The sequence below is a fragment of the Syngnathus scovelli genome, chromosome 13, assembly GCF_024217435.2.
Source record: "Syngnathus scovelli strain Florida chromosome 13, RoL_Ssco_1.2, whole genome shotgun sequence".
Lineage (NCBI taxonomy): Eukaryota > Metazoa > Chordata > Actinopteri > Syngnathiformes > Syngnathidae > Syngnathus > Syngnathus scovelli.
In genome coordinates this window covers 1685807-1702277 of record NC_090859.1, presented here as the reverse complement: position 1 = coordinate 1702277, position 16471 = coordinate 1685807, and the positions used below count along the sequence as shown (strand labels likewise).

The following is a 16471-nucleotide window of genomic DNA, read 5'->3' as shown; positions in this document are numbered from 1 at the left end:
AAAACTATAAATCTCTAGCTCCTGAAGGAGTTGAGAAGTAGATGGCGAGTAGATTTCTTAATTGTATGCGATACATGCCGAAGTGGATGAAAAAGTATGGAGTAGAAGGGAAGTTGAAAGTTGAAATGTGGAAGATAGTGGTTGATGTTTTGGAGGAGAGTGTGGCTAGGAAGACAAAGGGACTGAGAAAGGAAAGAAAACAGAGAGAATTCAATTGTGCTAGAATGTGGTTGAAAGCTTCACAAGAGAGAGAAGAGAACAAATTCAAAAGAGAAAAACTATAATGGTGAAGAGTGATGAGGCCGCGGGTATGTTTGTCAGGCCGGAAGACAATGAGGCCGCAGTGTGCAGGCGTGCTGTCCTGGCCGCAGCTCAAGCCGCAGCTGAAGGTGCAGCTCAAGCAAAGGGGCAAGAGGAGCTTTCTGCTCCTATGCAAAACTTGTATCCAAGTTTAACAGACCTGCTCCCTCACCCATATAACAGCAAAAAAGGTCAGGGTCACATTATTAGAACTCCTGTGCGAACAAGAAGTATGATCAATGCTGCTAGATTTTCCCAAAATTTGGACAATGTTGATGTGTGCCCAATGATACAGGTGCCAAACCCTATTGCAGGGGAAGGCTACCCTCCACATACAAATGTTTTTCGGCCATGGACTTTGAAAGAGGCAAGAAAAGCAGTTGAAGGGGTTACCCCTGTTGCAGAAGACCCATATAAATGGGCAGAAGACATGGCTAGAATGATACATTCCTTTAGACTGAATGGGCATGAGGCAGGAGAAGCTGCTATGTCTTCCTTGGGAAAAGACTGGGCCAAGGTTAGAGGAAATTATACAGGTAGAAATAACCAGGGGCCTTTCCCCTATCCCGTTGAGGGAAATCAATTGGGAGGGGTGTATGCAGCACAATGGAATGATCTTGTGCAAAGAGTGCAAACTATATTTCAAAGACGAGCGAATTATGGTCATTTAGCAGGAATAAAACACAAGCCTGGGGAAGATACTGATGATTTTCGCTTGAGATTTGAAAAATAATTCAGGGTGCATAGTGGCATCCCATTCAATGATGCAGCTGAGAGTGCTTATCAGCAACAGCTTAAAAATGCACTCCACACTAATTTCTGCCCTGAAATAGGCAACTGGGTGAGGAAACACTTGGTGGAAGTGGACACTGCTAGTGTTACAACGACCATGCAGCGGGCCAGACATGCTGAAAAAGTTATCAGAAGAGGCAAAAGTTCTGATGCATTTCATCTAGACAATGATGATGATGATGAACTAGATGAAGATGCAACAGTCTTCTTTCAAGAGTCCCAGCGGGGCAGAGGAAGAGGTAGAGGCCAACAAGGTCACAGGCCGCCATATAATTCAAAATCCCCATCAGATTTAGAGACCTGTTGGAACTGTGGGAAACGAGGACACTTTGCAAGAGAGTGTCGTCAGGCAAAACAAAACCAATCAAGGGGTGGAGGAAGAGGCAGAGGAAAAGCCAAATTTTCAGCATGACTAGATTCCTCCCCTTTGACCTCTTGTGCTCCTACAGAGGAAGAAATAGTAGATGTCCATACAGCATGGGACATTCTGAGTGCATTAAAAGAAAAAACACGTTACCTTAAACGTTGGAGGAAGTGATGTAGAGTTTTTGTGTGATACCAGGGCTTGTAAAACCGTAATAAAAACTAAAGTCATTAATCTAGAGGCCTCCCATAACACTATTTGGGTGAAATCTGCTGATGGGCAGGTACACAAGGAGAGTATCTCCAATCCAGTTGTAGTGAGAGATGATGAAACGGGAGTCATAGCTTCAGTCTCGATTGTCCTATCCCCAAAATGTCCCATAAACCTGGTGGGACGAGATCTGATGACTCGGTTGGAAATTGCAATAATTCCAGTAAAGGATGGCATGCGAGCATGTAGAGTGAGAGATGTAGACTCATATGCTGCACAAGCAAGTGAACAGATTTGCTGTTCTTATGGCATCTATCCTGAACGGAATTCCAAGCTACCAAGCAGTTTACTCAGTAAAGCTCCAAAACAATTATCACAACCTGAATCAAAAATGATTTGTAATCAATTACATGTCACCATGAAAATTCTCACTGATCCACAAGATGAATATATTGAAAGTTTTCTCAGTGACACAGAAGTAACCTTGACAATCACTGCTCTGTACACTGATCGCAGGTCATTTCCAGCTGCTGCTGTGCTCCTGCCCGCTCCTCAGAAAGACAAATACAAGTTGTCGGCTGTACCCCACATTTCATTGCTTAAACCTCACAGTATAACATGGGCAGATGTGGGTTGCCGAATTAAACTTGCCGGATCTGTCACTGATTATGAGGACATAGGTGATGGGTGGAGCTACAGTACCAGTTGTGACATGTGGAAGCAAACAGTGTGTGAAGTGGCTTTTGGAAGGGCATGCACTTATGTGCTCCCCTGACTAGTTAATGTTTGTTTGACTGAGATGGAGGAGAGGGAATTGGCTGAGCTTCCTGAAAAACTGTGGACAAAGGACCCATCTGATGTAGGACTTTTAACATCCATTCCCCCTGTGCAGATCAAACCAAGATCAGAGTGGCGTCCAAGAGTTAAGCAATATCCTTTAAAACATGAGGCAATAAATGGGATTGCCCCTGTTATAAATGATCTTTTGACAGGAGGAATCATTAGGAAGTGCTCGGATTCTCCTTACAACACTCCTATTTTCCCAGTCCAAAAGGCCAATAAAATTGATTGGCAAATGATACAAGATTTACGAGCAGTAAATGATGCAGTGCAGACAAGAGCACCTAATGTGCCTGACCCACACACACACTTCTAAACACTTTGAAGCCTAACCAGAAGTTTTTCACAGTAACTGATCTTAGCATTGCATTTTTCTCAGTGCCAATCCACCCAGATTCACAGTTTTGGTTTGCGTTTACCTTTAAAGGACAAAGTTATACGTACACCAGATTGCCACAGGGATTTGCTGATAGTCCAACTATTTTCATTCAAGCTATCATGGCCTGTTTGGCTGATTTTCAAATGTCAAACAAAAGCCAACTTCTAGTTTATGTAGATGATCTCCTGATAGCCTCTGAAACTGAAGCTGCTTGCAAGGAAGACTCCTTAGCTTTGTTACACTATCTCTGCAAAACAGGGAATAAAGTAAGCAAAAACAAACTACAATGGGTCAGACAGGAAGTGAACTATTTAGGTCACACTTTGTCAGCTGCTGGAAGGCAGATACAGAAAACCAGAAAGCAAATCATTGCAGATGCACCGAAACCTGAAACAAAAAAACAAATGATGTCATTTTTGGGGCTCTGCAATTACTGCAGAGCATGGATCCCACATTATGCAGAAAAGACGCAACCGCTGCTGAATATTGTGCATGGAGTCCCCATGGCAATGACAGAAAAAATAATATGGACACCTGTAGCGGATGATGCTTTTGTAGTACTGAAACAGGCTCTGATGGAAACTACAACCCTTATCTTACCAGACTACAATAAAACCTTTGTGCAAACAGCAGACTGCAGGAATGGTTTTATGACCTCAGTGTTGCTGGCAGGAAACTGAGACCAATTGCATTTTATTCCAAAAAATTGGATCCAGTGGCTCAATCCTTACCAGACTGTGTCCAAGCAGTATGCGCGACAACGCTTGTAGTGACACTATCCGCAGATGTGGTTCTCTTCCACAAAATGGAGCTGCTAATTCCGCATGCTGTAGATGTGTTGCTACTGCAAAGCAAAATGAACTTTTTGTCACCTGCTAGAAACCTATCCTACACTGCTACACTTCTGTCACAACCACACATTGTGATAAAGAGGTGCAAAGTCCTTAACCCAGCAACATTGATCCCGCTGCCAGGGGATGGAACCCCACATAACTGTTTGGATGCTACAGAACACCTATAGCTGCCCAGACAAGATTTAAGTGACACGCCACTTGACGAGGGGGAAAAGTGGTTTGTGGATGGATCATGTTCAAAGGATCCTAAAGGAAACAATCAAAGTGGTTATGCAATTGTGAAATTGCCAAACCAGATTGTTGAAGCAGAGGAGCATGCATACAACAGGTCAGCACAGGCTGCTGAGCTAATTGGACTAACAAGAGCTTGTCAATTGGCAGAAGATAAAGAAGTCACTGTATACACAGAGTCAGTATGCATTTTCTACTCGGTTCTATTTTGCAAAACAATGGGAGTGCAGAGGGATGACAACAACCGGTAAGCCTCCTTGTTAAAAGACTTGTTGCAGGCCATCCTTTTACCTGCTAAACTAGGTGTGTGTAAATGTGCTGCTCACACCACAGGCACAGATGAAGTCTCAAGTAGAAACAGATTAGCAGACAAAATTGCTAAAGAAGCAGCAGCAGGGAAACATGGCCATGATTTTTTTTAATAGATTCAGAGGACACGCAGCTCATAGATAAAACTATACTGATAGACATGCAAAGCAATGCTCCAATGGTGGAAAAACGAATGTGGACAACAAAAGGTGCAATACTGGATGCAGATAATATCCACCGCATCAATGACAAACCTGTTTTATCAAAATCACTTTTTAAGGCAGCGGCAATTGCGACACATGGGCCTTGCCATGTGTCGACAGGAGGGATGAGGTTCATCATACATCAACAATTCACTACCTTTGGTTTAGATGCTTACTTGAAAAATTGTTGTAAAGCATGTCCTGTTTGTGTGAAACATAATCCACAAGGAAACATGAGCCTAAGAGAGGCTCATTTCCCAAACTGTCTTACCCAATTCAAATCCTGCATATGGATTTTATTGAACTCACACAAAGTGGACCTCACAAATACTGCCCAGTGATGATTGATGCATTTTCCAAATGGGTGGAAATAGTTCCATCTAAACGTGCAGATGCCTTAACAGTGGCAAAAGCCAACTGCAAAGCCATCATACCAAGTCATGGCATCCCCCAAACCATTTACAGTGACAATGGTCCACACTTTATGAACCAAGTTGTACAGAACATGGTTGTACACCTTGGGATAACGTTAAAAAACCACTGTGCTTGGAACGCTTCGAGCGCTGGCTTGGTTGAACGCGCAAACGCTACTATCAAAAGCAGGTTGAAAAAATGCATGGAAACAACAGGCAGATCTTGGCCAGAGTGCCTAGACTTAGTGAAGCTCTATATGAGAATCACTCCCACTTCAGAAGGGTTAACACCTTTTGAAATCATCCACGGGAGGCCATATAGACTACCTGTGTTCCCTGCAGATTTGCAAAAGGCAGATGAAGAATAGTCCTTGGCAGATTACATGATCAGAACGCTCAGACTGACAGATGTGTCAAATGCAAATTTACTGCCGCCTGATCTTTCATCCTCACAGGTCGACAACCCCATCAAGCCAGGAGACTGGGTCTACATCAAAGTCATCAAAAGAAAGAACTGGGCCAGCCCACGGTGGGAGGGACCATTCCAAGTCTTGCTGACTACCCCCACCGCAGTGAAGATCGCTGAACGGCCCAGCTGGATTCACCTCAGCCACTGCAAGCTACAGGGAGTGCTGGACCCCTCATTTCGGAGTGGTGGGGAAGTCTAACTACAAAGGGGCCTCATCGTTTAGGGTGGGGCGTCTCAATGTTGGTGAAGCGAACAACGATCCCCACTCCAGCAACTGGGCTCCACATGCCAGGTGGATCCTCTGCTGTGTTGTGGTTGGAGCGTGCTATGGTCTATGGACTCATCTGAACAGACCAAGTGACAATGTTGACCGTGGAAAAAGATGGTCACATGATGAGAACCTTGAGGACTGGTCATGGGACCCCAGAAACCCATACGAAACGAACGCTTGGTACAGGTATGTAAAGTTCACTGTGAGAGCTCACACACAGGAGGGATGTTATGTGTGTTCGAAACTCCCCCCTTCCTCCACACAAGTTCACTTGGAGGCCAGAGCAATGAATGTCACTGAAGTGAAATGTATGGCATCCATGGGAGGAGTTGGATATCAACACCGTGCTGTCACAGTCAGTGATGCCGACCCTTCCCGCCCTGGACTTGCAAACGGTACCTGTGATCAGCTTTTCTGGACAAATATCAATGTGACTGTTAAAGGACGAACATCGCCGCAAGTGGCCTACACAGAGAGACAGCTACACATGTTACATCCAAGGTAACAAGACCCACAAATGCTTTAACGACGACTGCTCTCCAGGAGGAAACTGCATGGGAGCTTTGGACATCATCGCTGAGTGTCAGGATAAGAGAGCCGTTTCGAGTGGTGAGGGGTGATAGATTAGTTTGATCCTATGCTTATGTTGGTATGTAACCTGTAATAAATAACCTAGCTAAATTAGTTTGATCCTATGCTTATGTTGCAATGTAACCTGTAATAAATAACCTAGTTTGTCTTGTCTTCAGAGGTCAGGGGCTTCAACCCCATCCTGTCCACTCTCACATCCACTCTCACCCCCACCCTGTTTCTCTCAATAAAAGTGCTCTTGCAAGAGGCCTGAGTCAGACCTCATTCGATCATCGCTGTACGCACAGCGACGAATGACTCTCCACTTGCAGGTGCTTAAAAAGGGCATACTGTCTCCCGTGTGGTTCTTGCAAAAATAAGTTAGAGTGAGCACCACTCTAACATTTTGGTGCCGTGACGCTAAGGCTAGCTTGCGCTCCATTATGGGACAGTATATATTTAGGTTTGTTTAGCCTGTTTGAGTGTCTTGTATCAAACTTTTAATAATAGTGGGTGACGTGCTATTGGTCTCTGGTCCAGAAACCACACTGTTAGGGTTGATAGATTAGTTTGATCCTATGCTTATGTTGAAATGTAACCTGTAATAAATAACCTAGCTAGATTAGTTTGATCCTATGCTTATGTTGGAATGTAACCTGTAATAAATAACCTAACTTGTCCTGTCTTCAGAGGTCAGGGGCTTCAACCCCATCCTGTCCACTCTCACCTCCACTCTCACCCCCACCCTGTTTCTCTCAATAAAAATGCTCTTGCAAGAGGCCCGAGTCAGACCTCGTTTGATCATCGCTGTACGCACAGCGACGAATGACTCTCCACTTGCAGGTGCTTAAAAAGGGCATACTGTCTCCAATGTGGTTCTTGCAAAATTAAGTTAGAGTGAGCACGACTCTAACACACACTAATAATTCCATAAATAAATCCCAAATTCACATTCAAAGACCCATACATACCTGCCTGTCGGCCCTCACAGATATCAAAACACCAACCCAAACCTGTAATAGCTCACCTGATTGGACATTGGACACTACTGGCCACCACCAAACAGTGTAGATACCCCAATTTCAGCCTTACTTGGAATTCTATTTTGTCTGTTACTTGAATGCTGGATAAAGTGCAAAAGTCAATTTTTCCTTATTCCACCATCTTGCCCTACCTAACATTTCCCAGCATCCTGGCCATGAAGTGGCGTTCTGGCCGGTGCCCCGAGCTTCGGTAAAATGAAAATTTGACATTGCCTCCCCAACAGTCACACTTTTTGCCTTAGTACTCTGTGTAACACACAGAAAACCAAAACAAATTTTATTTTTTTATTTTTCAAACCTTTATAACAAAAAATAAATGTTACTTTATTCTTGACCTAACTTTGCTTGGGGAGCGGGGAAAAATCAAGCTAATAAATTATTGTACGCTTACACATACTTCTTCCAATTTGGTACAATTCATGGGTTTTCCGACTGTGAACGCACCTCGCAGAACTCTGAGGGACAACTTAAAAAAAAAAAGAAACCAAGCTTTTAAAGATGGAAATTGACAAACACAAAAGTGTTTTTTTCATGTTTTTATTGAAAACAAGCCAGTACTGTCTGCCGCATGCATGGCAATGGCTTTCGCCTTTCACTCAATGCGTGTGCACTCCTGCAGCAGGGGCTTTTCACGGGGATACCTTCTTTGGCACAACACCGGCCATACACCTTCCTGAAATCGACGACACGAATGCATTCACCATGGTCCTTTATGATTTCGAGTTTCGGTAGTCTTAGGAGACATACTTGAATGCACTACTTGTTTTACATTGCTAAGCGGCGAGACGAACAGGGAATGGCAAGGCATAGGAGAAAAGACAAGAGGGGGAGGTTGGTGCATCGGTTCGGAAGTAAAAAATTGGCTTGTAAGTGGATGCAAAAAAAATTGCGAGGTTACGGTTCTCATTTTTTGCTCTTGAATTAGCCACGGAGAGGCTAATGCTTGTGATATGTTGAAGGAGTCATACGTAGAAATAGCTGTCGCTGGAAAATTTAACCGAGTCAAACTGTGATAGCTTCCTTCTGTGACGTAGTCAGGCAGTCAAATCAAGCAGACTCCACCCAAAATACCATTATATCACTTCTGAGGGGTTTTTTTTTCAGGGAGAAAATATTAAAATAATTTTTAATACTGTCCTAGCACATAAGTGCCAATGTGGGCTCACTTTATTGTCGCTTTAGGATTTATTTATTTTTTAATCACGGTTCATCAATAATTTCATCTCTACTCTGACCAGTTTCTGTGGGTGGCTCTGGGTGCCGCTCCACAAAATGCTGATAGTCAATGAAGAATTAAAAGACTCGATGAATAGAAGGCTTAAGGTTGCTGTAGAAATAAACAGTTCCCACATTTTAGGAGGTCAAGAGTCTCACTTAAACAAATTAACATTAAGTGACAGAGGATTACGTTTTTGCATTAGTTGCGGCAAATTCATTTGGCAAGATAGCAGCTAGTCCAAGAATAGTACACACAAAGACATTCTACAATTGTCTTTGACGTTCTTGAATCTTGGCGTTTGGGGTTTGTTACTATTTGGGATTGACCCATAACATCGCTGTTAAAAAAAAAAAACAGTATTCTTGAAAAATACCATTTCAATTACGCTGTACAGTTAAGAAAGCAACTTGGACAGACGCAGCAAGTCGCCTTCGTGAATACTTTACGTGAAAATGTATTCATAATTATTACAAATTACCTTCATAACACACTTAAGAGCTATTTATTCAACTCCGGTAATTTCAATACAACGCAGTCCTGTATTCCGGATGTCATTGACAGAACATGGTATCTTATCGTTTTTCCAAATGACCGAGAGCTGACGTCAATGAAATTATCTCCCAAAAGTGCAGTGACGAACACAGCGATGTTGTTAGTTGTTTTTAGTTAATTTTTTGAGAGCGCGGCTGTTCCAGTGTCATTTTTAGAGAACACAGCTGCTTCAGTGTCACGGCCATGAACTGTCCGTATTTGAGGCGACTACTCACTGTAAAAAAAAAAAAAAAAAAAAAAAAAGCTGACGGAACCACCGATGTTAATAATGTAACAGCAAATATTTCTTACTTGATTCTTGATTCCATCTTTGGGTCCGGAACACATTTACTTGCAGGAGAATACAACGGAATCCAAAGCAAATATTTCTGACACGTTACGGAGAAGGAAACAAACGCACAGTGTCGAGCAATGGATTGTGGGAGTTGAGGTTTACTGCAGTAGAGTAGCCAATAACGCTATACACACTGTTCTCGTGAGACAAACTACAACTTCCATAAACCTAAGAAAGAAAAGTCGCGTGACTAGGAGGTAGTCCGGTACAGTTCGTTTTCATCCTTTCTGTAAGAATCTACAAAACACCGTGTAATACCTTGCAGAAAATTACAAGCTCAGGTACATAGAAAGATATAAAATCAGCATGTCGGAAAACACAAAGGCAAATGAATAATAGCAATGAAAGACTCACAAAGCTTAGTAAAAACCATAAATTAAAATATTTGTAACTTGTCCTTCATAACTGGCATTTTTCCATCGAGAATGAAAACAGCATCTATTAGGGATACCTTTCACCTTTCAACCTGTTCTTTCCCAGTTCTTGGTACAGTGAAACCTCTACTTACAATCAGAATCAGCTTTATTGGCCAAATTTGTGCATGCCAAACAAGGAATTTGACTCCGGTTGATCTCAGCCTCTGTCCAACATTTTAGTGACTAACAACATTTAAGTGGCAAGAACAGGATGTTATTGCCCAGTGATGTCTCTGAGACTCTATGAGTGGTGTGAGTTCATCAGAGCGACAGCCTGGGGGAAGAAGCTGTGTCTGTGTGCTGGTTTTGACATACGGCGCTCTGTAACGCTGTCTGGAGAGGAATAGTTCGAACAGACTGTGACCTGAGCGAGAAGGGTCTGTAGAGATGCTACTTGCACGTTTCCTAGTCATGGACAGGTACAAGTCTTGGATAGATGGGAGGTTGGTCCCGATTATCTTTTCCGCAGTCCTGATTGTCCGTTGCAGTCTGTGCTTGTCTTGTTTGGTGGCCAATCCAAACCAGACAGTGGTGGAGGTGCAGAGGATAGACTGGATGATGGCAGTGTAGAAGGTCTTCAGCAGCTCCTGTGGCAGGTTGAACTTCCTGAGCTGTCTCAGAAAGTACAAACTCTGCTGGGCCTTCTTCCGGACAGAGTCTATGTGGCTGGTCCATTTCAGGTCCCGAGAGATCGTGGTTCCCAGGAACTTGAAGGTGTCTGTCGAGAGAATAGTATTACTGCGGATAGATAGTGAGGCGTGAAAGTGGTGAAGGGTCTCCCCTGAAGTCCACTGTCATCTCCACAGTCTTGAGCAGGTTCAGCTCCAGGTGTTTTTTGCTGCACCAGTGGACCAGCCGCTCCACCTCCTGTCTGTACGCAGTCTCGTCACTGTCCCGGATCAGTCCGATGAGAGTGGTATCCTCTGCATACTTCAGGAGCTTCACAGGAGAGTCACCTGAAGAGAAATTGTTGGTGTAGAGAGAGAAGAGCAGTGGGGAGAGGACGCACCCCTGAGGGGCGCCAGTATAGGTGGTCCAGGTGTCAGATATGATGGTCCCCAGCCTCACACGCTGTCTCCTGTTGGTCTGGAAGCTGGTGATCCACTGACAGGTGGAGGCAGGCACCGCAAGCTGGATGAGCTTCTGTTGGAGGATGCCAGGAGCGATGGTGTTGAACGCCGAACTGAAGTCCACAAACAGAATCCTGGCGTACGTTCCTGGGGTGTCCAGGTGGTGCAGGATGTAGTGCAGTCCCATGTTGACCGCATCGTCCACCGACCTGTTTGCCCAGTAGGCAGTAGTGACATCCTTCAGGTGGTTCAACACTAACCTCTCAAAAAATTTCAGGACCACAGATGTCAGGGCGACAGGTCTATAGTCATTCAAACCTGTGATGGCAGGCTTCTTGGCCACCGGTACGATGGTGGAGCTCTTGAAGCACGAGGGCACCTCACACAGCTCCAGGGAACGGTTGATCCGTGCAAAGGTAGGTGCCAGCTGTTCAGCACAGACTTTCAAGCAGGAAGGTGACATGCCATCTGGGCCCGGTGCATTCCTGATCTTTTGTGTCCGGAACATCTGGCGCGCTTCCTCCTCGCGGATCTAGAGTGCGGGCGCGGCCTCTGCAAGAGAGAGAGTAGGTGACAACGGTGATGGAGGTGTGGACAGAGCGGTTGTGGGGGGAGGTGAGTATGTTGATTGTGTTGCAGGAGGTTCTGTTGTGTGGGAGGACCGTTCAAACCTGTAGTAGAACCTGTTTAGCTAGTTTGCAAGCCTTGGGTTCTCCACAGGACAGGGGGTTGGTTTCTTGAAGCCTGTGATACTCTGCAGACCTTTCCACACTGTTGAGGGATCAGGATTGGCAGAGAGGTGTCTCTCCAGGCTCTCCCCGTAACACCTCTTGGCTTTCCTGACCTCACGGTTCAGTGTGTTTTTGGTCTGCTTGAACAGGTCCCGGTCACCACTCCTGTAGGCCTCCTCCTTGACTTTGCGCAGCCTCCTGGGATTTGGTGTAAACCAAGGTTTGTCGTTGTTGTACGTGCAGAAGGTCTTAGTCAGATGAACTAGACAGTGGTCCGAGAGTCCTAAAGCTGCACGAGCCACAGAGTGGTATGTATCCTTTATTACGGTGTAGCAGTGGTCCAGTGTCTGTGCCCCTCTGGTGGGACACGTTATGTGCTGTCTGTATTTGGGGAGTTCATGTGCGAGGTTCGCCCTGTTAAAATTACCCAGAACAATGATTAGTGAATTTGGTAGAAGTTTCTCCATGTCTGTCACCTGGTCAGCCAGCATCTGCATGGCTTCAATCGCACGTGCGTGTGGTGGAATGTAAACAGCTGCCATGACGATCGAGGAGAACTCCCGTGGTGACTAGAACGGCCGGCAGTTTATGAAAAGTGTTTCTAGGAGAGGGCTGCAAGACTCTTTCAACACGTGACATCAGTACACCAATGTTCATTAATATAGAAACAGAGACCACCTCCTCCCTTTGATTTTCCGGGGAGCTTCGTGCTGCGGTCTGCACACATTAGCCGAAACCCAGCTAGCTCCACAGCGTGGTGGGGGTGCGTACATCAAGCCACGTTTCAACAAAGCGCAGCGCGGCGGATCTGCTGAAGTCCGTTTTCCTTGAAGTGAGGAGCAGCAGTTCGTCCATCTTGTTCGCCAGGCAGCGGACATTCGCCAGATGAATTAATGGTAGGGCAGAACGGAACCCTCTCTGCCTCAGCTTTACGAGGGCTCTGGCGAATTTGCCACATCGTCTTCGACGTGTTAGCTTGTATAGCACGGCCGCTCCGGCTAATATCTCCATCAAACAGTCTGGATCAAAGAGAACAGGAGAGAAAATACCAGGAGAAGACTGTCCAATGTTTAACAGCGCTTCTCTGGTAAAAGTGATCCGGGATGGACAGCAGAGGACCCAGAAAACCCACAAAATAAGACAAAGTAACAGAGAGCGACTCACCGTGGCGGCCATCCGCGGCGCCATCATGACGTATTTCTACATTTTTCAACCGATTTAACCCATTCCAACTTCATTCACTTTGTTCACCTTATGCTTACCATATTCACCCCCTTCACCCCCACTTCTACTATGCTTACACAATTCAACCCTTGACGCCCCTGAATGAACTCAGAATGAACCGGAACTGCCCCAAATCAAACCGGAAGTGACCCCAAATAAACCGGAAGTGACCTCAGGTAAACCAGAACTGCCATTAATCAAACCAGAAGTGACCTTTTTAAATCGGAAGTGACCCAAATAAACCGGCAGTGACCTCAGCTAAACGGGAAGTGCCCAAAATTAAACCAGAAAATCCCCAAATCAAACCGGAAGTGCCCCAAATCAAACCGGAAGTGACCTAAATCAAACCGAAAGTGACCCAAATAAACCGGAAGTTATCTTTTAAAACCGGAAGTGACCCCAAATAAACCGGAATTAAACCAGAAGTGCCCCAAATAAACTAGACGTGACCTTATTTCAACAAGAAGTGCCCTACATCAGTGGTCCCTAACCTTTTTTGTGCCACGGACCGGTTACGTGTCAGAAATATTTTCGTGGACTGGCCTTTATATAAATAAATAATACATTTATATATATGTAAGTAATACATGTATAATAAATATATAAATACGATGAAATCAAATCAAAGTCAAAGTCAAAGTCAGGTTTATTGTCAATTTCTCCACATGCCAAAGACACACAAAGAAACCGAAATTTCGTTCCCCCCTATCCCACGGTGACAAGACATGGCTCACAACAGACAAACAAGTATAACAATTGGCTTGAAAACAAGTATAAACGACATATAAATAAAACTCACCATTACGTTGAATTAGTGGGAGCACTGAGCTTGTTTCTCAGAAACGAGCCGGTCCCATCTCGGCATAATCAAAGACAATGACACCCGAAGTGGTTAAGATTTGTCTTTTAATGCAGGATGTTTGATCTCCATGTGCCGAAGCAGTTTTGAAGGCTTCATTGCCTCATTAGCAAGCCTGTTGTCACATATTATGCAGAGTGGGCTTGGCACGTCTGAGTCACCTGTGGCGATAAATCCATATTTTATGTAGGACTCCAGAAATTTTCTTTTAACAGAAGGTTTGAAAAACTATTATGGCTTTTACGCACACCCAGTCTTACTCTACGGAGCTCTCTTTCACCTTGGTGGATGGAAGTCGGGGGCTGGCGCTCAGCCGGGTCGCTGTCCGGGGATGGTGGATGGGGCTCGGACATGGCTTTTACGCACGCCCGGTCCTACTCGACGGAGCTCTCTTTCACCTCCGTGGCTGGAAGTGCCACCTCCGGGGATGGAAGTCCACGCCGGTGCTTGGGCCCGTGTGGCGGTGAACTATTTATGTTATAGTTATTTGATATATTTTATGTCGTGTAGCAGCTTGTACAGTGGAGCCTCGGTATCCGAACGTCCCGGTTCTGGAACAAATCGGTATTCGAACAAAAAATTCAAGATTTTTTGCTTCGGATGTCGGACGAAATTCGGTTGTCAAACCTCGCGAGATGAGCCGAGAGGACCCGCATGCCAACTGACTCCGTTCGTTATTACGGTCTCGTTACTCTGAGGATTGCATCAACTCTAATTATGCCTCCAAAGGAAGCAAGTGGGAGCAGTAAAGCCATCCTAAAACACAAAGACGCTCCTAAAGCAATGCGACACTGAGCGCCCGGTGCGCTGCGGTTGCGCGATCGGACCAAATTAAGCTCCTTGCGCACTGAGGTCCACTTAAATTTTGGAAAGTACATTAGGACTTTAAAAATATTTTCTAAATTTTAGCGACCGCTCTGTCACAATAACGCGACCAGCGCGGTGCAGTTGCGCGGTCGGCGACACGCTACGGTTGCGCGTTCGGCGGTGCGCTGCAGTTGCGCAATCAGACAAAATTAAGCTCCATGCGCACTGATGTGCGCTGCAGTTGCGCAATCAGACAAAATTAAGCTCCATGCGCACTGATGTGCGCATGATGTGATGGAGGATGTGATGAGGTTGTTTGAGTGGAGGGAAAGTACCTATGATTTAAGAGGAACACTTATGTTTAAAAGAGATTTGGTGAGAACAACTTTAAAGTTGCATTGTATAACAGTTAAAGGTGTGGAATTATGGAACGCCAGCAGTGACGAACTAAAGAATTGTAGTTCATTACCTCAGTTTAAAAAAATGTATAAAGGCAAAATACTGATGGGATACCGTAGCATGCTGTGAGGTGTTTAAACTGCTTTTGTATTTATCTAAAGGAGGTGTATGTATGTATAAGTGTGTGTATGTATAATATCTATATGTATGTATGTATGTATGTATGTATGTATGTATGTATGTATGTGTATATGTATATATATATATGTATATCTTTAACAAATCTGATAATGGACAAATCTTGACGGAATCAAGCAAACGTGGTTACAAGGGGTAGAGCTAGATAAGCCTAGGCTTCCTTCTACTCCCTTTCGAACAAATAAGATTTTTTATGATAAAGTGAAAATTTATAACGCAATGTTTTTTTTTCTTTCTTTTTTCCTTTTCTTTCTTTTCTATTGTACTATGGAGTTATTATTTTCAGTATTGTTACTTTCTTTCTTGTATTTCTTTAAATGTTCGAAATAAATAAACAAACAAAACAAAACAAACATGTCCACTTAAATTTTGGAAAGTACATCAGGACTTTAAAAATATTTTCTAAATTTCAGCAACGGCTCTGTCACAATAATGCGACCAGCGCGGTGCAGTTGCGCGGTCGGTGACGTGCTACGGTTGCGCGGTCGGTGACGTGCTACGGTTGCGCGTTCGGCGGTGCGCTGCAGTTGCTCGTTGGACAAAAATGCGCAAATGAAAAAATGCTTAAAAAATGCGGGGGTTTTGGCTTCGAACGGATTAATGTTTTTTCCATTATTTGTAATGGGAAAATATGATTCGGTATTCGAACGATTCACTTCTCGAACTGCCTTCTGGAACGAAATTGTGGTCGAAAACCAAGGTTTGACTGTATATGCTTTCAAGGCCGCCCATACTCTTGAAGCAGACATACTGGGTGCTTTGTTAACGGAAAAGGTTTTTTTTTGCAAAAGTATGGGTAAAAGTATGATAAACCTGAAAGAAAAATTTAATACCCTCATTTATTGCAGTAGATGGGTTCCAGAACCACCCGCAATAAACGAAGATCCGCAAAATGAAAAAATGCTTAAAAAAGGCGGGGGGGGGGGTTTTGGCTTGGAACGGATTAATGGTTTTTCCATTATTTGTAATGGGAAAATATGATTAGGAATTCGAATGATTCACTTCTCAAACAGCCTTCTGGAACGGATTGTGTTCGAAAACTGAGGCTCCACTGTATATGTTTTTATCGTTACAGTTCAGTAGTTGTTGGCTCGTTGAACTCTTGTTTTGTTGAATAAAGACCCGTTTACCAAACCCACGTCTTTCCTTGTACTTTGTTACGCTACAATATGGTTATATACTAGATCTATGGAATAATGACAAGGCTGACGTCAGGGCGCACGCGCGGCGTTGTTGACAAAGGACGAGGAATTTGATCGATGGATTTAATGATTTGGAGTGACACAGTTGGTTTGATAATATTATTGCTTATATAATAATTATTTTATATATAATTTACATATCGTTATATGGGCCTGTGGAATAGTTTGAAGTGCAAGCGCCGACAGCGGCGCGCACCCAGCCAGCATTGTTG

General features: G+C 44.2%; 1 protein-coding gene across 9 annotated transcripts in view; it reads right to left on the bottom strand.

Annotated features, from left to right (window-relative positions):
- Window positions 1-10713, bottom strand: part of dennd1a (DENN/MADD domain containing 1A) — a 147529-nt gene extending 136816 nt beyond the window's left edge. For 5 of the 9 annotated variants that reach the window (XM_049738645.2, XM_049738649.2, XM_049738650.2 and 2 more), the window contains exon 1: window positions 9311-9444. Coding sequence is in view for 1 of the 9 variants with exons in the window: in XM_049738648.2 (XP_049594605.1) it covers window positions 9311-9327 (17 nt within the window). In the remaining 8 variants the exon portion in view is untranslated. Of the gene's footprint in view, window positions 1-9310 lie in introns of all 9 variants that reach the window. The other 4 variants (XM_049738647.2, XM_049738654.2, XM_049738648.2 and 1 more) reach the window with 3 other exon arrangements.
- Window positions 10714-16471: the final 5758 nt, after the last annotated feature.